This window comes from Metopolophium dirhodum, chromosome 1, assembly GCF_019925205.1.
Source record: "Metopolophium dirhodum isolate CAU chromosome 1, ASM1992520v1, whole genome shotgun sequence".
Lineage (NCBI taxonomy): Eukaryota > Metazoa > Arthropoda > Insecta > Hemiptera > Aphididae > Metopolophium > Metopolophium dirhodum.
The window spans coordinates 42,374,846-42,396,544 of NC_083560.1; the positions used below are offsets into that span (position 1 = coordinate 42,374,846).

Sequence of the window (21,699 nt, forward strand, 5' to 3'; positions counted from 1 at the left end):
AATTTGAGTTATGCTAAGAACATAAATTAAAATTAAATTAGAAATAGAATTAAAAATTAAATTAAATTAGAATTAGAATTAAAAATTAGAATTAATCACTAAAAATAAAAAAAATATTATGGTTACAAATTATTTTAAAATATTGTTAGATTAAGAATATATTTTTATTAAATCACTATTTTAACGCTCTTATAATATGGGCAGTGATTACACAGCTAGTGGCACTCGTCGCTACGCTCCTCGGCGCCGTCGCTACGCTCCGCAAATCGAAAATATCCCCCGACTTGCTATGCAACACCACCTTAAGTAAGTTACAGGGTAAGTTATGTCGTAGAATATGGGCAGTGATTACGCAGTTAACATAAAATAATTATAAAATTAATTAATTTAAAAATTCGTTATTAAGAGCGTTAACATAGAGCATTGCGTGCATGAGTAAAACACCGAAAATAGCGAACTTCAGAAGTCTATAACTTCAAAACTAATCGTTTTCGTTAACTTATTTTTACACCATCGTTCTAAACTCATCGAATTACATATGTTTCAAAAAAAAAATTCGAAAATTCGAGGAGCCGCTAAACTAGATTTATACCTTTAAAATTTCCAAATATTATAAATATATTAATATGTCTGAATGTAATGTATTTATTTTAATTGATGATAAAATTATATTTATGATAACAATTTTGTTTTTGATAATTTTTTACAAAATTATAACGGCGGTGGTGGTCTAATCGACTGCGTTTAGACAGACCCGTAGAAATCGTGTTACCGATAATCTTTATCATATATCAAACGACTGCAGCCAACTCACGTTTGTGATTTTAATGCCGGCAGTACACATTCGCCGAGATAGTCTCGGCGAAAATCCCGGCGAGATTTAAGGCGAGGCGAGAAAGCGCGAGTGCACGCAGTAGACACAGGCACTTGCATACTTGTTCAGGATTTCAGTTTTGAATTTTGAGTGAACATGGACGCTTTCGAGGTGGCCGCTGCTACAGCCTATTATGCATTTGCGTACCATAATTACGTTCTCCGCTTATTCAAGCCCACGCATCATTGACTTTTTTTTTTGTCTTTGTGATGATTAAGATTAGGGTTCCATATAACAGGTTAATTTTGGTACAACTCCAAAAACTTAAACGTTAATTCGTTTGTCCAATCACACATGATTTTTACCAATCACACAACAAAAAAATTAGTAGATAGAAAGATAGGAAGTAGTAACACAAGTACACACGAAGAAATCGTGACAATTAATAGGCTAGAATATTCTAGAATGTACGAGTGTGGGTCGTGGGACTAAGTGCTACTCCCTGGCTCGCGTCTCGGCTAGCCTCGTATCCTTTGACTCGGGCTCAAAATACCGCCACTAGACCGAGCGCCGCCGAAGCGAGGCGAGGCGATACGAGCGCATCTAGTTCACTCTCGCACTCGGCTGCCCTCGTGCTGGCTCGGCGAATGTGTACTGCCGGCATAACAATAAGTCTCAATGACTAAGCATTTTATTATTTTTTTTAAATATCGTGTTTGTGTAGTCGCATCTTTCGTAATTTTGAACGAACGAACCGTACGATTATTGCGAACTTCTTTCCGGTTATTTTTGTAAAAAATATCATAATTTTTTATTTTAGTTAGTATACTTACACGTACATAATAATGGCTTTGTGTCCTCTTACGTCCACACAAGTTTTGGAGTTCTTGTCTTTGAACACTTGGACCGAGGTATGTTCATAAATTATAATAGTTGGGCTTTTTACTTTTGAATGTTTGTAATGGAGGGTATTGATATTAGGTACCTATTATTCATTTTTACTTTTGTGTACCTAATCAGTATTATCGTTGTACAAGGATTGTTCCAAATAGTTCATAGCAAACCTACACGCTCATTATAATTTTTAAACGGTGGTGGGTCGCCCTTGGTAGTTTGGAAACAACAATTCCGTTATCATACTCTGCACAGTTTTGAAATAACAAAACTATCTAGTGTTACAATTAAACATTCATTATTATATAAAGCAATGATTTATAACATAAATTAACTATTAATGTGCAATTATTAAATTAATTCATACTGTTAAACCTGTGTATGGAGAATATCCTGATTCTTTCAGCTTGTCATTCTCTATGCTTCTTTAAATATAAAAAAAGAATTTCAACATATTATGCTAGTCCATCACAATTATACCTTAGTCCATGTTTTCTGATAAGTTCGTAGATCTATTATTTCTAAAATAACTATAATAATCATGAAGAATACATTTATAGGATCCAATAGGGAAGTAGGTTAATCAGTTTAAAGAGCTATTTATTCTATATTTACTTTATAATTAATGTAACGTTTATGAAATAATTAATTCCGAAACCCACAAACATAACAGTTATATAAACTGCTTAATAATGCACCAAAATAAGATCATGACCAAAATCATTTGCTACCTTTGTTTTAAGAAGTCCTAACCTTTTTCATATTTAATATCCAATTATGTACCTTCCTGTGCCATTTTTCATCAGTCCGTGCCTGTATATTAATATGTTAACATAAATAAAAAAAACAATAATAAAAGGTAAAAAAAAAAATACCACATACATGCTGACATACATACATACACTGAACTGGATATCAGTAAAATCATATTTACAGTCTACCAATGATAATCATTTTTTTTTATTATTAAAGATTATAATATTTATTTTATTTATTTTATTTTAATAGGTTTATTTGCAACCAAGTTGTTTTAAAAATGTAAGTTTTGTAACAACCAATCATAAAGTGGAAAAGCGAAAAAAAGACAGGGAATCAATTTTATTATGGAATAGCTTATATAATAAAGTTACAGAATTTGAAGAATTAAGAATAGTAGCTGTTGAAATTGAAGGCAACTGGTAATTTTTTTTAGTATATAATCAAGAAATAATGCAATTGAATTATATTGTACACAAAATGCAACAAGTGTAACTTTTATAAATTATGTTTTGTGGTTATTTAGGTTCAGAGGGAAACTAATTAGTTACAATGAATTTAAAACTGAAAATACTTTAATTCAGTTAATTGATTATGGCAATTTCTATGAAACTAAATTAGAGAATCTGTTTGTCATTCCATATTATTTTATGTATGAACCATTAGTAAGTAAAAGTTATTTACATTTTAAACGCCTACATTTAATTTTTCACTTAATGTATAATAAGTTTTGTATTCTAGGTTTTACCTGTCACATTCAAAGATTTTATTCCGAAGGAAACAAAATTTTCTATAAAACCCCTTCTGTCAGAGAGTGTAAATATTGAGTTATAACTTATAGCTAATATTATTTATATTTATTAGTTTTTATTGTATATTTTATAATTATGTATTTATTCTTAGAAACTACATGAAGGAGTTGTTCTTGTTGATGTCAAATGTAATGATACAAAGTTGGAAAATTGTGTTAATGAAAAACAATTATTAGAATCAAAAAAAGAGTAAGTTATTAACTTTAATATTATTTAGTAAATGTATATTTTATTATTGTTACCAATGAATAGTTAAAATTGTATTGTATCGAAGTCTTTATTTTGAATCCCACTCTTTTAGTACTTTATACAAATTTAAAATGGTATGATTTCTAGACATTTTTTCTTGTTAATTTTAATAGAGCCCCTAATTCATTATTTTCATTATAAAATAATTAAAGTAATGCTCTACAGGTACTTCCGTTGATAACCTTAGTTTTTTATTATTAACATATATGTTCTAATTGTTGTAAAGGTTTGCAGCAATATAAAGCCTGTCTTAAAACCTGCGGACATTTTAGGCTGAAATAATGTATAAATAATATATTTTATGAATTTTATAAATGTTTAATTGGTGATCAAAACCAAAATTGTATGAATTTTGCCCAATGAAAAAAGAAAGTTAGGCATCAATGCTCTGAAGGTTCTTGAGCGTACAACTCATTTTCAGTTTACATTATGCCTCTATTGTAACTACATTAACTACAAGTTTCTTTAATTTCTTTATTTTTAAATATGTTTTAGCATTGACTCTGCTAATGATTCAAAAATTATAAGTGCAGAAAATAATATATCCAATGGTCATGATAACGAATCAAGGTAAATATAATTTTCTTCTATCAAAGTACTACTTGATTAATATGTTCATAGAAAAACTTATATTTACAGCTCATATGTATCTAGAACTCTCAGAAAAGGTAGCTTCATTAGCGAAGAAAATCTGAACAATGTGCCATTAAAAAATGAGGATTATTGCATTTTGACTTATTTTGAAGATTTTACTTGTTTGTATGTTGGAAAAGCTATAAAATGTGGCAATACTGGCAGTTACAATTTCGTTGATTTTGATACTGTATTAAACACTGCTAACAGTACAGGTAAACCAAATTTATATTTCTTACTGGTCAAATCGTTAAAATAAATTGAGAAATTTGTATATTCTGGTTTTCTAGTATTCTTTGTTGTTATATTATTTTTGTTACTTTTTCAATTTTTTTAAACATATAATTTAATCATCTAAGACTACTTGTAAATTGGTGTTTCATTAACCACATATTTTATATTTTAATATTCAAAGAGTTCACCTTAACATGATGATAATTTATCGCTGCATCGACTATTTACATATTCCAAAATGCTATACTTTGAAATAACTTCATATTATCTTTTCTGTCTACGTCATCTGTAGATTGCATACGGTCAAAAAAATCAATCAATTGTGATTAAATATTTTGAAATAAATAACTGATAAGTGATGGTTATTACCTATTATTTTTAATAACATTTTGAGTATAACCTTAAAACACCATATTTAATACCTACTAACTAGTATAGTTTTCATATAGCAACAATAGGTAGTTGGAGATGACCAATAACCTTAATTTGATATTCACAATTATTTTATGTCATAAACTACAAAACAATTCATTTATATTTGTATTTTTTTATTACTAGATAAAATACTAAAATGTAATCCAGCTGTGGGAGACATGGTCAAAGTTTTTTCATCTGTAAATGATGGTTTATATAGAGCAAAAATATTAAAAAATAATATAGGTTGTTATGATGTTTTCTACATTGATTTTGGAAACATTGAAACAGTTCCATCAAATGTTATTTATGAATTGGCTGATGAATTGAAGAAGGTATTTTTTCTTATACTTTTAATTATTTTTTTTCATTTTTAATAATTTATGTTTTGTTATGATCAAGTTTCCTATGGTTTTTACCCATACTACCAACATTTGAGTCAAGTCTGTTTTCCAGTTAATAATACAAATATAATTACTATTTATGCATGTATAGTCTAACCTATATTTCTATTTATTTTTATTTGTACAATTTCAGCCTGGAATAGCTGTTAAAATAGGACTCGGTGATTTAAAACATATTCAAACAACTGAACAAATTAAAGATATGTTTCAAAAATTTTGTGACGTCGGAAAGCCATTTATGATTGTACGTAATGTATACTATACCTACTTAAAATTATTTGAAAATGGATCTTATAATTTTATAATTATTATTAATCATCTAAAAAGAAAATATCATAATATATTCAATTTGTTAAATGTAGCAATAATGTTAACAATTAATCTATTAATATTTATTAATAAGATTAATTAAATACAATGCAATTTTATTATAATTATTTGATACTTATAAAAATACAAATATTTTTAGTTCAAATAGTATTTTACATACAATGCTATAGATATTATATATATCTATATATATAAAACTGAAATCAAGCAAAAGAGGAAATCTTTGTTACGGTTTGTCTTCGAAACTTCTTATCCAATTGTCATGCAGTTTTTTTTTAATGAAAGAGGATATCACGGAGCAGGTTTTAGGCATAAATAAAGTCCGATAATGTTAGTCAATAATAATTATTATGTATAGATTACTAATTATTAGTAATCTATACATATAAAATCAATATACCAATGACTCACTGATCGCTGTATCTCAAAAACTACTCAACGTACGGACTTGAAATTTGGAATAGAGGTTCTTCTCATATTTTCACAGTGCAATATGAAAGGATTTTCAAAAATGTTGCGTTTTATTGGAGTAATTAACGATTATAATAAATTATTCACTGCCAATACGTATTGTGCGGCACGGCGGCCCGCGGGTTTCCAGCTACCAGCAACCTATCCTTTTTGTTCGTCGTCGTCGTCGTCGTCGTGTAGATAAGAATAATGATTCCGAGATTAAAATTGTTCCGAGAAGTTTATCGATAAAAATGATCCCATGCATCGCGCGTACACCAATACTCCTATCTATAATATCTATACTACTATATAAAATGAAGTCGGTTTTTTTTGTTCGGGATAAACTCCGAAACTACTAAACCGATTTGGTTGATTCTTTTTTTATTGTGTTCGTAATTGTCAGGACAAGGTTCTTATGAAAGAACACGTTAGGAAAATCCACCAGAAAAGTTGAAAATAGGGATGTAAAAAATACAAGTGGCGCCATCTTTTCAGAAAAAAATAAACTAAATAATAAAAAATTTAGTTTATTGTTGCAGATTAAAATAATAATAGTGTACTATATATTGGTTGTTATTGGTTAATCCGGCATTTTTGTTGATTTGTATTATTATTTTTCGTCAATATATATATAGGTATATATAAATGAATGTTTGTGTGTAGATTAGACATCTGGGAAGAAGATAGATTTTTTTAAAAAGAGTTAAATTTGGTTATTGAATTTTGGATATTGTATTAATTGATTATATTAATCCACCGTAGGGGGAATTAAGTAAAAACGACAAACTTCGTATAACTTTGATACTTAAGAGTTTAATCATACATTTACGTACAAACAGCACTGGATCCACGATCTACCGCAGATAGATTGCCTACCTGATAATCTACTGCTGTAAATCAGAATTTTTAATATAACAGAAAAGTTAAGATAAATTTTGAACACCATACACCGACTATTAAATAACGGATTGAACAAAGTTTGAGTCATATAGAGTTGGTACATTTAACTGGCAACGTAGTGCACGGGATCAGCTATTTTTGATAAAAATATATTTATCATTAATACCTCTCGAAACATTTCAATACGTTTTCATTAACCATTTTTTATATTTACTTGCCAATCACATTAAACAATAAAATTTGAAAAAAAAATTATACATATCATCCTCTGGAGGCAAAATAAACAACCAATCACGGGCGAAGCTGTGACGGGTCGGCTAGTGTTCATTATAATTTTAAAATAAAGTATTATTTAAATGTATATTATATATATTATTTTTTTTAGGTGTTCAATGAAAACTCTGAAAATTGTCTAGAAAATGTCAAATTAAAAGATATAGAAAATGGATCATATATTAATTCTAAATATTTAATGAAACGTACATCAACACAAACTGGTAATATTATTATCTAGTATCTATCTCTTATTTCATTTGTAGAATTAATAATAAATTAATATGTTTAAAATTTGTATCACCTACTATACTAGATACATCCGAAGTTATTGATCAACAGGCAAGATCACGAAGTTTAATTTTTTATAATGCTGCAGAATCTGATGGAAATAATGAGGATGACATATCTCTAATAAGATCTGTCTTACGTGTTATGACTCGTAATATTGCTCCAGCATTAGTCACTAGACTAGGAAAAAAAACAAGTGAACCTCGGCCACTTAAAGTTACTTTTCATGATCCATCAGATATTTTTATTGTACTTAAAAATAAATACAAACTGTGCACTTCATCTACATACAGTTCCATTCGGATATCTACAGATCGTACTAAAATGCAACAAAATGAACTTCGTGATATCATAAAAAAACTCAATGAACGTAAAGCAGCCGGTGAATCCAACATAGGGTTGAAGTTTGACAAAGGCGTTCCAACCATTTCAAAATACTAGATTACTGAATACTAGTAATCGTTCTAGAGGTGGGGTTGTTCTCTTATCAATGAATAATAAATTTCATTATCGTTTATTACATTTACCCATCAGCCCAGTTAAACAAGTATTTGTCATTATTAAAATAAACAATAGTTATATTATAATATACCTACATATTTTTATTATGTATATTTTCCTCCTCATACTGATATCTCAATTTACACTGCACATTTTGATATTATTAATAATTTACTTTTAAGTTTTCCTTATGTTAATATTGTAATTATGGTTGGTGACTACAATTTTCCTAAACTTCAATGGCACGTTAGCTCTATTGGATTTTTTCCTAATCTATTGACCTTAAATAATTTTGAATCAGAGTTCTTATCAAATTCATCTTTTCTAAATCTTTTTCAATTTAATAATGTTTAAAACAGTACTGGTTCAATGCTAGACTTAGTTCTTTTCTGGTTTAAATAATTTATCTGTAAATTCTCTTGTTACGTGTCACATTTATCATCCGGGCTTATAAATTTCTTTTCCCATAGTTATAAGTGAACCAATTGAATATAATTTATGCATGTATAACTTTTTTAATTGTAATTACGCAGATATAACATTAAGCTTAGCTTCGATAGACTGGAATAAATTATTCAAAGATCTTAATATTAATGAGGTTCTCGACTTGTTCTATTCTATTATTTATGATATCATTAATATTTTTGTACCTAAAATAATTAAACGTCAGTCTTACTAGGTACCTTCTGTGGTATGGTAAAAGTTGCTCATAAAGTGTTTAAGAGTTCGGGTTTGGTGAGTGATTACAATACTTTTTCTAATCTTCGTGGAAGATGTAAGTTCTTTAGAAAAATATTATCAGTATTATGTAAGTAAAATTCAAACTAATTTAAAAATCAATCCTAATACATTTTGGAAATTCATAAACAGTAAGTGCAAAAATAATTTTTTACCTAATCGTAGGCATTTAAACAGATGAATTTAATATTCCTAATGATATTATTAATACTTTTGCTAATTACTTCTCTAGTGTTTATGAAAACTACGATTATGTTAATGTTAATTACAAGCAGTGAAATACTATTCTTTACTTCACTATAACTTCGGTACTACCACTGAGTATAGAATGGTATAATTATATCAATAGTACTATACGTTACTTAATATAATATAATAATAAATCGTAGGTACCTTTACGCGTTGTCTCCATGTCACTAACAAACTAACAAATCGCGGAAAAAATACCTTTTTCTTTGGTACAATATCCCACCTAACATAAAATATGAAGAATTTTTTTTTTATATAGTAATAAATTAATTCCAGGAGCGGTCTTAAGGTTTATTTGTAGGGGGGTTTGGAGTGAATTTTTTTTCGATTTTAAAGAATAAAATTCGGAGACTATTTACTGTTTTGTAGTCACTGACGACTGGTGTTTTATAGTGTATAATTTGATACTGGACAAAACATATAACATAAACCGACTGGTGAGTGATTCTGAGATGAGCAGTGAATGTAATGAATGTAATGAATTTACAATTATTTTTTTAATTTTTTCAACTTTTTGTGTTTCTAAACGATAAGTAGTGGTTTAACATTCAACTTGAGTATCTTTTCTTGTGGGTAAGTCAATCTAGTTGGTGCATACGAGATGTAAAAACTTCCTAATAGTTTTCAAAAGTGACAAGAAAAATAAAAAAGGTGGATAAGTGGATGTCGCTCTGCTGTACAGTAGGTTACAAGTGGGTCACTGTAATGGATGGTGTTAAATTTGAATTCAATGATATAATATCATTGTATAAGAAAAACGATTCTGAGCGAAAATGGTCAGTCAGCCTATGATTTTTCCAAGTATATTTGATGATTTATTGTGAATAAAGTAATTTATATATAACCTATTTACGTGGAGCCTTGTTTTAAATTTTCAATCCTTAGCCATAAAAGTTAAAAATGTATAAAATTTTAGATTCTGAGAGAAGCGATGAATGTATTGATTCTACAATGATGTGTGTTTTTTTTTTTTTTTATTTTTTTTTTTTTTTTGTGTCTGTCATCACCTTTTAGGACAGTAAAAGTGCTTGGATTTTCTTCAATAGTAACTTTTCTGATAGGAAAGTGAATCTAGTTGGTACTTTGGGGGGTCAAAAGTAAAAATTTCCCAGTAGTTTTCACAAGCGACGTGAAAAACAAAAGAAAAATTAAGGAAAAACGGGAATTTTTACGCAAAATCTGTTTTCGAGAAAATCGATTTTGGTTTTTGGTGTAACCCTAAAACAAATGACCGTAGGGACATGAAATTTTGACTGAATGTTTCGATTTCTCATGTAACAATTTTCTTATTTTATTCTAATTAAAAAACGAATGACTGTAGATACTTGAAAATTTCACTTAATGTTTATATTAGCATTTTCTATACACCATAAAATGTGCAAAATATTTTGACTCTTTTTGAGCTGTTTACGGACATTGTCAGTTTTCAATTTTTTTAGTTTTTTTTCTATAAATATCAATACATTTTTATTTGTTGGGTAAAAAAGCGTGAAAATTTAATATAAGGCTCCTGATATATCGTTCTAATAGCAGTTGAATAATATTAAAAATACATATGCACAATTTTTTTTTATAAGCATTTAAAGTTCAAATTTTGACAACATTTATCAAATTTATAATTTATTAATTATTTTGTAGTTAAAAATTTATAAAATGTTTAACTTTTATGGCTAAGGATTGAAAATTTAAAACAAGGCTCCACGTAAAAAGGTTATAATATAGGTTATTATATAAATTACTTTATTCACAATAATATCATCAAATATACTTGGTAAAATCATAGGCTGACTGACCGTTTTCGCTCAGAATCGTTTTTCTTATACAATGATATTATATCATTGAATTCAAATTTAACACCATCCATTACAGTGACCCACTTGTAACCTACCGTACAGCAGAGCGACATCCACTTATCCACCTTTTAAATTTTTAACCACAAAATAATTAATAAATTATAAATTTGATAAATGTTGTCAAAATTTGAACTTTAAATGCTTATAAAAAAAAATTGTGTATTTTTAATATTTTTCAACTGATATTGTTTCATTATATCAGGAGCCTTGTATTAAATTTGTACACATTTTGGCCCAACAGATAAAACTTAATTGATATTTATAGAAAAAAAAACTAAAAAAATTGAAAACTGACAATGTCCGTAAACCGCTCAAAAAGAGCGTCAAAATATTTTAAAAATTTTATGGTGTATAGAAAATGCTAATATAAACATTCAGTGAAATTTTCAAGTATCTACAGTAATTCGTTTTTCAATTACAATAAAATAAGAAAATTGTTACATGAGAAATCGAGTAAATATCAAATGTTGTAAAAATATAAATTTCAGACGCTCATAAAAATTTAATTTAAGTTTCTTCAAGACATTTTTTTTTTTTGATAAAGGTAGACAAACTTATGAGTAATCTTATATTACATTTTCAAATCTTAGATTTAAAAGGAAAATTTTTTGTGATTATCTAACTCAAAGTAATTTGCAAATTTTCGTGATTTTTCCGTATTTGGTCAATATTTGAACTTTAAATGCTTATAAATAAAAACTGTGACTAAGGATTTTTAATTTTTTTCATCTGCCTTTGAAACAATAACCTAGGAGCCTTCTATTAAATTTTCAAGCTTTTTTACTCAACAGATAAAATTTTATTGATATTTATAGAAAAAAAAAACTAAAAAAATTGAAAACTGACAATGGCCGTAAACAGCTCAAAAAGAGTCAAAATATTTTGTAAATTTTATGGTGTATAGAAAATGCTAATATAAACATTCAGTCAACATTTCATGTCCCTACGGTCATTTGTTTTAGAGTTACACCAAAAACCAAAATCGATTTTCTCGAAAACAGATTTTGCGTAAAAATTCCCGTTTTTCCTTAATTTTTCTTTTGTTTTTCACGTCGCTTGTGAAAACTACTAATTTTGTACATATATAAATACTTATAAATATATATCTCAGCAATTTTTTCACCTGACTGTCACCTGTATACCGATGTTGTCGACCTACAAACCCTAAAAAGATACAAACGCATAACATAGCAAATTGTACGTTCTGAATAATCTATTTAACTCGGGTATGTTTAATATAATAGGGCCCTATTTTAATGAAAAACACATTATTGTTTGGGTAGTCCCTGGCAATTCTTCTCAAGTGGAAAATCCGTTTCATACATCAAAGAATTGGAAGCTTGAACTTTTATTTTGCATTTTTTTTGCATTTTTTTGAGTTTAGGCGTTTTTTGAGCAATCATTATAATCATTTTTAGGTAATTTTGTTAACTTTTATTGCACGTTTATACAATATGAAATACATTTTTAGATTAGGGGGCTGGAGCGTGATTCGTTTTCGGTCGAAAACATAGTTCACGACTTCAACCACTACGCCCAATATAATGTTCTGATATTAATTTTGAAAGCAGATTTGAATTCTTCCTTAAATTATCTATGCTTAGACAGTTTTATTTTTCTGATTTTTATTTTATTTTACTTAGAAATTTACTAACAAAAAGAGTAAAATTAGATCATATTCATAATTCAAATTTAAATAAATTGATATAGAATATAAAAAAATGTACGACAGTTAAAGCATAGAACATTTAGAGGAGAATTCAAATCTGCTTTCAAAATTTAAATCAGAACATCCTACTGAGTGTAGTGATTGAAGTCACTGGCAGTATTTTTTGAAAAAAAATGTTTGTAATTTTGTAAAGTACCTAACATTTGGTGACTTCTGCATGCGCGTAGGTAAACTTAAAGAATTTCTACATATCCGATCACTATGATGCCCCTTAGAACGTGATCGGTACTACGAATCACATACTAATGTTCATTTACTTTCAACACATTCACAAGACCCATTTAAACTGAAATATAAAATGCCTAGTTTTTACTCCTTAGAATGGATTACGTTCCAGCCCTCTTAAACTTAATTGGTAATTAAAACTATTTTGTTCCGACTATTCATAATTTGTCGATATAGTACTATTTATTATTTTCATACGTCAGAATATAACGTCTATATCTATCTACAGTTTAACGTTCGTTATATGCATAGGTACTCAAATCAGTAACAACTCATTGGTCATTTGGGGTTACATCGTAATCGCGCGTTCGTATTTTTGTTTGTTCAAGAATTGTTTAAACAATTTTTCGGTCATTTTTTAAGAACATTATTTAAGATCGGTCACTTCAAGTACAAACAAATAAATATTGTAAATAAGTTTCTTATAAGTAACCTACTTAAGCAATTCATTTATTATTCCTTAAATTATTATGTACCTTAAGCAAAATGATCCATCTATCTGTCATATTTATACTCTAGATTTTATCTATGATTTATGATTTAAAGTACAATATAAATAACAAACAATTAATATTATTAATACTAATTGTTGTAATTCAATTTTCAATTTCAATACCTATTGATAGGGATTAGACCTAAAGTATTTACAGTTATCCCTTTTTAAATGACAACAAAATAACAAAACCACTACTGGTACATAAGAAATTGAGTGAATATCCAATATTGTAAAAATATGATATTCTAACGCTCATAAAAATTGTATTAGTTCATTATTCATTAAAATATATAGCAATTTAAATCAATATTTAAAAAGGTGGGTAAGTGGATGTCGCTCTGCTGTACAGTATGTGGCATGTGGAGTGGGTCACTGTAATGGATGGTGTTACATTTGAATTCAATAATATAATATCATTGTATAAGAAAAACGATTCTGAGCGAAAACGGTCAGTCAGCCTATGATATAAACAAGTATTTTTGATGATATTATTGTGAATAAAGTAATTTATATATAACCTATTTACATGGAACCTTGTTTTGAATTTTTAATCCTTAGCTACAAAAGTTGAACATTTTATAAATTTTTAACTACAAAATAATTTTTACATTTTAAATTTGATAAATCTTGTCAAAATTTGAACTTTAAATGCTTATAAAAAAATGTGTGCCCTTTTTAATATTTTTCTACTGCTATTGCAACAATATATCAGGATCCTTTCATTAAATTTTTACGCTCTTCTACCCAACAAATAACATTTTAATGATATTTAATGAAAAAAAAACTAAAAAAATTGAAAACTGACAATGTCCGTAAACAGCTCATAAGTGTTAAATAATTTTCAAAATTTTATCGTGTATAGAAAATGCTAATATAAACATTCAGTGAAATTTTCAAGTATCTATTATAGTCATACGTTTTTTAATTACAACAAAAAACCGTTACACGAGAAATCGAGAAAATATCAAATGTAAAAATAAGAATTTCAAACGCTCTTAAAAATTTAATTTGATTTTCTTGTAGACATTTTTTTTTTGGTAAAGGTAGACAAACTTATGGATAAATTTGTATTACATTTTCAAATCTTAGATTTAAAAAGAACAATTTTTATGAATTTCTAACAAAATAATTTGCACATTTTCGGAATTTTATGTAGTTTGTCAATATTTGAACTTTAAATGCTTATAAAAAAAAAAATTTCGACAATGGATTTTTAATATTTTTTATCACTCTTTGAAACACAAATTAGAATCCTTGTATTAAAATGTCATGCTTTTTTACCCAACAAATAACATATTTTATTGACATTTAAAGAAAGATAAACTAAAACTGAAGAGCAGACCTCTAACAGTTCAAAACAAACTAAAATTTTTTGAAAATTTTATGGTGTAGAAAATCACAATATAAACATTAAACAACTAGGGAAATTAATTTGTTTTAGAGTTACACCAAAAACCAAAATCGATTTTGCGTAAAAATTCCCTTTTTCCCTAATTTTTCTTTTGTTTTTCACAGTGCTTTTAAAAACTATTTGGAATTTTTTACTTTTGATATATAATAAAGACCAAAAATAATTAAGAGGATATCATCGCACTATTTGTTTTCTCTCTCTGGCCTACGCTCAACATAGACAAAACGCATTAACACAGAATCATTTTTTCTATGTTTATATGTAATCTTAGAGTAAAATCAACTATTACAAAAAAGATAGAGAATAATATTTTTGAGGGAATGACATATCGATTTTATATTTCATTATTATTTGAATTTCAAAATAAACAAAAAAATGTTTATAAAAAAATTAATATTTTTTACGAGTAAATTATTATTAGTTTTACTTGCTAATAATATGAAAGTTTCGATAATTTAATAATCCCATAATGGCATAATATATTATATTTTTCGAATTCTGAAAATTGCCGACTATTACTTACAGTTGCCGACATTCAGGGGTGTCTAACCCCCCACACACAAGGACGTCGTCAGGGGGGAAGTAGGGGCAGTTGCCCCTTGGTTTTTTCTGGGGTGATTGTCATAATTATAATTAATGATTTTAATGTTCTAAATAAACTTAAAAATGCCCTAACAATTCTAAATAGTCCACTAAATTATTTTTATTTTTAGGTATTATAAAAGATAAATATTCTAAAAGAAATTCGGTATAAATTATAATATACATTTTAAACTTTTAAATGATTGTATAAAAGTTTAAAAGACAGAACTTATCATTTGGACTACTTATAAAATCTTAAAATTAACTATTTTTTGTTCTCTACTTAAAGGTTTAGACTTAAAGATCATATATTTATTATAAAATCATAAACAAACAATTAAAAAAGTGGATTTCACTCTGCTTTACAGTACGTTACAAGTGGGTCACTGTAATGGATGGTGTTAAATTTGAATTCAATGATATAATATCAGTGTATAAGAAAAACGAATCTGAGCGAAAACGGTCCGTCAGCCTATGATATTACCAAGTATATTTGATGATATTATTGTGAACAAAATAATTTATATATAACCTATTTACGTGGAACCTTGTTTTAAATTTTTAATCCTAAGCTACAAAAGTTGAACATTTTATAAATTTTTAACTACAAAATAATTATTACATTTTAAATTTAATACATTTTGTCAAAATTTAAACTTTAAATGCTTCAAAAAAAAATTGTGCATATATATTTTCAATATTTTTCAACTACTATTGTAACAATATATCAGGAGCCTTGCATTATTTTTTCACGCTTTTCTACCCAACAAATAAAATTTTAATGATATTTATAGAAAAAAAAAACTAAAAAAATTGAAAACAGACGATGTCCGTAAACAGCTCAAAAAGAGTCAAAATATTTTCAAAATGTTGTGGTGTATAGAAAATGCTAATATTCAGTGAAATTTTCAAGTATCTACAGTCATTCATTTTTCAATTACAATAAAATAAGAAAATTGTTACATGAGAAATCAAGTGAATATCAAATGTTTTAAAAATATAAATTTCAGACGCTCATTAAAATTTAATTTAAGTTTCTTGTAGACATTTTTTTTTTGATAGAGGTAGACAAACTTATGAGAAATCTTGTATTAGATTTTCAAATCTTAGATTTAAAAGGAAAATTTTTTGTGATTATCTAACTCAAAGTAATTTGCAAATTTTCGTGATTTTTCCGTATTTGGTCAATATTTGAACTTTAAATGCTTATAAAAAAAAAACTGTGACTAAGGATTTTTAACTTTTTTCATCTGCCTTTGAAACAATAACCTAAGAGCCTACTATTAAATTTTCAAGCTTTTTTACTTAACAGATAAAATTTTATTGATATTTATAGAAAAAAGAACTAAAAAAAATGGAAATTGACAATTTATATACTTATAAAAAAATTGTGACTGGATTTTTAATATTTTTCAAATAACATTGTAACAATATATAAAGAGTTATATCAAGATTTTTTGGTTACAGAATAACCTACTTACGTGGAACCTTGTTGTAAGTTTTCAATCCTTAACTATAAATGTTGAAAGTTTTATAAATTTTAACAATGACAAATAAACTAATTGATGATTTTTCTAACAGTAAACAAACCCAACTTATACATGTGTTTACTCAGTTTTTAATTTGAAAAATGTATTGTTGTAACAATTCAAAAATTAAAATATATTGTAAGCAATTATTTTAAATTTTAAATTTACATTTTTGCGCCAAATGTATAGAAAAATGAGAAAGCCGTATGGACTTATTTGATGTGTGGAATAATAATTGATATGATGAAATTAATATTACTTATGCTAATATTACAGAACAATAATATTATTATTGAAAGTTGAAACGACACTTTAGAGTTAAATCATACACTTACGTACAAACAGCACGTGGTCCGCGATCTACCGCCTACCTGATAAATGTACTGCTGCGAATCAGAATTTTTATTCCGGGCAACGGAAAAGTTAAGATAAATGTGGAACACCATAAAACCGAATAATAATGAATTTAACAAAGTTTGAGTCATACAGAGTTGATACATTTAACGGGCAACCAAGTGCACGGGATCATCTAGTATAATATAATATATCATACATTATAATACACATTTTTAAAATTAAAATAAATACAAATTTCACATTTCTGGCATATACCTTAAAGATATACATTAATGAAAATCGATTTCCAGTGTTTGTATGGAAACCAAAACGTTTTAATAATATGTTTCTTAAAGTACCTACCTAGTAATATTGTACGTATTTAATATAAATGCTTAACTATGGTTACATTACATTTTTAGCTTCATGCGACCTAATGACGTCACCTAATGTACCACTATCTAGTAGACGATTCAAATAATTTTTATTCTGAATTTCATCTAAAAATAATAATTGGACAAGGCACGTTTTCTGTTGTATGGTTATGTGTGCAACGAAGCAGCGGACAAGAATATGCGGCTAAAGTATTGAAAGAAAAATATGAATATGGCGCTGACGCAGTGGACGTTGACAAATGGAACGCTTTATCAGAAGTTAATGTATTAAACTCGGTGGCAAAACATCCGTTCTTAATATTATTCTAAAAAAGGCATACCACGAAAAAGAAAACGGAGAAGTTATTTTAGCAACAGAATTAATGAAAAAACATTATACGATATTATAGAAAACGGAGAATGTCCACTATCAGAATATAGAATTAAAACTTATATGTATCAAATGTTGGAAGGTATAATTGTTGTTACAAACTATAATTATTATTATTATTCATTAGAACATTTTGTACAGGCTTAAGGTATTTGCACGAGAATTGCTTTATCCATAGGGATATCAAGTCAGAAAATATTTTTCTGAGATACAATTTATTAAAGATCGGTGATTTTGGAACCACATATCATTCCATTTATGGCCATCAGTACATAGAATACGTGGCAACTAGATGGTACCGCTCACCTGAATGTTTGTTAACACAAGGTTGGTACAATTCAAAAATGGATATTTGGGCAACGGGATGTGTACTTTATGAAATAGCTACCGGTCATCCGTTGTTCGATGGTCGAGACGAAAATGAACAAATTGAAAAGATTGAACGGGTACTCTCCAGACGAAAGACTAACTAATAAATTTAAAAAATATAAATCTGATGTGTTCGTTGCACAATACGAAACTAATAAACGAAATGGCAGAACCACTGGAGTTGGACTGCGTTCAGTGTACCAACCATACCGCCCGGAATATGATTTAATTATAGATATGATAGTTTATGATCCAACCAAGAGGTATTCGGCGAATCGATTACTACGAAAGTCATACTTTTCTGAGATGAAAAATACGGTGTATGGATATAAAATGAGAGATTTTGAAAAATTGCTGAGAAATAAACCAATAATTAACTTATCCGAGATAGAGCAAAAAGTAAGTTATAAAATATAAACAATTAACAAACAGACAGACAGTGTTTAATAGTATGTAGCCGAGTGAAAATATTTATATAGGGACTTATTTTTTTTATTGGTGGATATATTTACCTACCTAGTAAAAAAATATTCATAGGTATATACTTGCATTTTGTTGGGTATATTTTATATACAAATATGATAGTAAACAAATAATAATAATTCAACTGAACCGGCTACCGTAGTAACAATAACAAAATAAATATCAATATATATAAAAATAGAGCGTGAAAAATGTCGTTAACTCATCAATCGAGAATAGCTTTTTTAACATGTTTGTGATTGCCAGGAGAAGGTTTTTCCGAAAGAAAATTTTAGGAAAATCCACCGGAAAAGTAAAAACTTCGAATATCAAAAAATACAATGGTGGTGCCATCTGACCAGAAAAAAAAATTTAGTTTCAGATTAAAATAATAATAGTGTATTGTATATTGCTAGGTATGAGGTAACATACATTTTTTACGCTTCATTTTTATATATATAGATGAATTTTTTGTGTAGATTATACCTCTGGGAAGAAGATAGGCTAATTTGGTTAAATTTGGTTTTTTATTCATCGGATTTTTGTACGGTTAGGTTAGGTTAGGATTTTGTATTAATTGATTATATTAATCCACCGTAGGTGGAATTAAGTAAAAAATTGATAATCTTAAAAATAAAAATAAATTTCACACTCATTAAGATATTTTACAGGATTACCTGTATAATAGATCAATTAAATAATTAAACTAAATAAATGTAAATAAGTACTGATAAACTAAATTGTATACAATTGTGGTATCACCCGTATTAGACAATACGCGGTAAACCAACTATACGCCTTAACCTCGTATTCTCTAGTTAATGACACTCTCTAAAGTTAATTAGAATGGCACTGTTAACTCATTGAGGTACGATGGTATGCGCTTGTCAATTCTTAGTTCGTTCCTATCTAGTTGAAATGACTCAAAGATTACATATACCTTGGCACTATTCAGTTTAATAAAACTTCATTGACACATAGTACGTATATCCCGGCGATGTTCCAATAAAAGGTAAGAACGTAAGAATGACTAAAATAATGTTTAACTCGGGTTTTCAGGTCGGAAACACTTTTATTGTATTAAAACAAACATAAATAAAACACTTAGCAAATTCAGATCGCCTAGCCCGAACTACGATCGGCGTTTCACACGCACGTCGTAGCTACGTTCTCGCCGAATCACTCAGCGACAACAGGGGGTCGTGCCTGCGAGTACAACGGTGTTATATAGAAAATATTATCGTCGCCTCAGCACATATTGCTTCGCTGGCCTGACCTATGTCAATAATTTACAATTTGAAATATCCCCACCTATATTACATATATATTAAATAATATTATTTTGACGACTGTCTGCAAAATACGACACAATATTATCACTATTGTAATTATTAAAATAATATTAATATAATAAATATAAATAAATGTTATTCACATTATGATACTTTACGGGATTGGCTATGTAATAGATCAATATAATAATTAACCAAATAAAAAAAAAACACACATCATTGTAAAATCAATACATTAATCGCTCCGCTCAGAATCTAAAATTACTGTAAAATAAAAAAAAAATGGTTGGTAAGTGGATGTCGCTCTGTTGTACAGTAGGTGACAAGTGGGTCACTGTAATGGACGGTGTTAAATTTGAATTCAATTATATAATATGATTGTATTAGAAAAATGATTCTGAGCGAAAACGGTCAGTCAGCCTATGATATTATTGTGAATAAAGTAATTTATATATTTACTTATTTACGTGGAACCTTGTTTTAAATTTTCAATCCTTAGCCATAAAAGTTTTATACATTTTTAACTACAAAATAATTAATAAATTATAAACTTGATAAATGTTGTCAACATTTGAACATTAAAATGCTTATAAAAAAAAATTGTGCTTATGTATTTTTAATATTTTTTAACTGCTATTAGAACGATATATCAGGAGCCTTATATTAAATTTTCACGCTTTTCACCCAACAAAAAATTTTTATTGATATTTATAGAAAAAAAAACTAAAAAATTGAAAACTGATAAACAGCTCAAAAAGAGTCAAAATATTTTCAAAATTTTATGGTGTATAGAAAATGCTAATATAAACATTCAGCCAAAATTTCATGTCCCTGCGGTCATTTGTTTTAGAGTTACACCAAAAACCAAATTCCCGTTTTTCCTTAATTTTTCTTTTGTTTTTCACGTCGCTTTTGAAAACTACTGGGAAATTTTTACTTTTGACCCCCCAAAGTACCAACTAGATTCACTCTCCTATCAGTCCTTTACTCTTCTAAAAGGTGATGACAGACACAAAAATAAAAAAAAACACACATCATTGTAAAATTAATACATCCCCCCCCCCACCATTCAGAATATAGCATCGATTTTTATAACTTTTTATTACGATATTTTTTTTTGATAAAGGTAGACAAACTTATGAGTAATCTTATATTACATTTTAAAATCATAGATTTAAAAGAAAAATTTTTATGAATTCTCAACTCAAAATAATTTGCTAATTTCATACGTTCATTTGTTTTAGAGTTATACCAAAAACCAAAATCGATGTTCTCGAAAACAGATTTTGCGTAAAAATTCCAGTTTTTCACGGCGCTTTAAAAAATTACTGGTAAATTTTTACTTTTGACCTTCTGAATGCACCAACTAGATTCACTTTCCCATCGAACAAGATACTATTGAAGAAATTCGAAGCAGTTTTACTGCCCCAAACCGTGATGACAGACACAAAAAAAATTTTAAAAAAGGTGGATAAGTGGATGTCACTCTGCTGTACAGTAGGTTACAAGTGGGTCGCTGTAATGGATGGTGTTAAATTTGAATTCAATGATGTAATATCATTGTATAAGAAAAATGATTCTGAGCGAAAACGGTCAGTCAGCCTATGATATTACCAAGTATATTTGATGATATTATTGTGAATAAAGTAATTTATATTATAACCTATTTACGTGGAGCCTTGTTTTAAATTTTCAATCCTTAGCC

General features: G+C 27.8%; 2 protein-coding genes across 2 annotated transcripts; both read left to right on the top strand.

Moving 5' to 3' along the window:
* Positions 1 to 1,659: 1,659 nt before the first annotated feature.
* LOC132938957 (uncharacterized) lies at positions 1,660 to 7,898 on the top strand. The gene is made up of 11 exons (XM_061005936.1): positions 1,660 to 1,725; positions 2,717 to 2,886; positions 2,991 to 3,129; positions 3,206 to 3,280; positions 3,368 to 3,465; positions 4,021 to 4,095; positions 4,165 to 4,373; positions 4,951 to 5,141; positions 5,344 to 5,454; positions 7,279 to 7,390; positions 7,483 to 7,898. Exons 1-11 carry the CDS (start codon positions 1,660 to 1,662, stop codon positions 7,896 to 7,898), a joined length of 1,662 nt encoding a protein of 553 aa, XP_060861919.1.
* Positions 7,899 to 17,542: 9,644 nt separating this feature from the next.
* On the top strand, positions 17,543 to 18,657 carry LOC132938967 (MAPK/MAK/MRK overlapping kinase-like). The gene is given in 6 exon segments (XM_061005948.1): positions 17,543 to 17,571; positions 17,573 to 17,804; positions 17,807 to 17,870; positions 17,873 to 17,953; positions 18,013 to 18,319; positions 18,321 to 18,657. Coding segments are annotated over 6 exon segments (1,050 nt in total).
* The last annotated feature ends 3,042 nt before the right edge of the window (positions 18,658 to 21,699 follow it).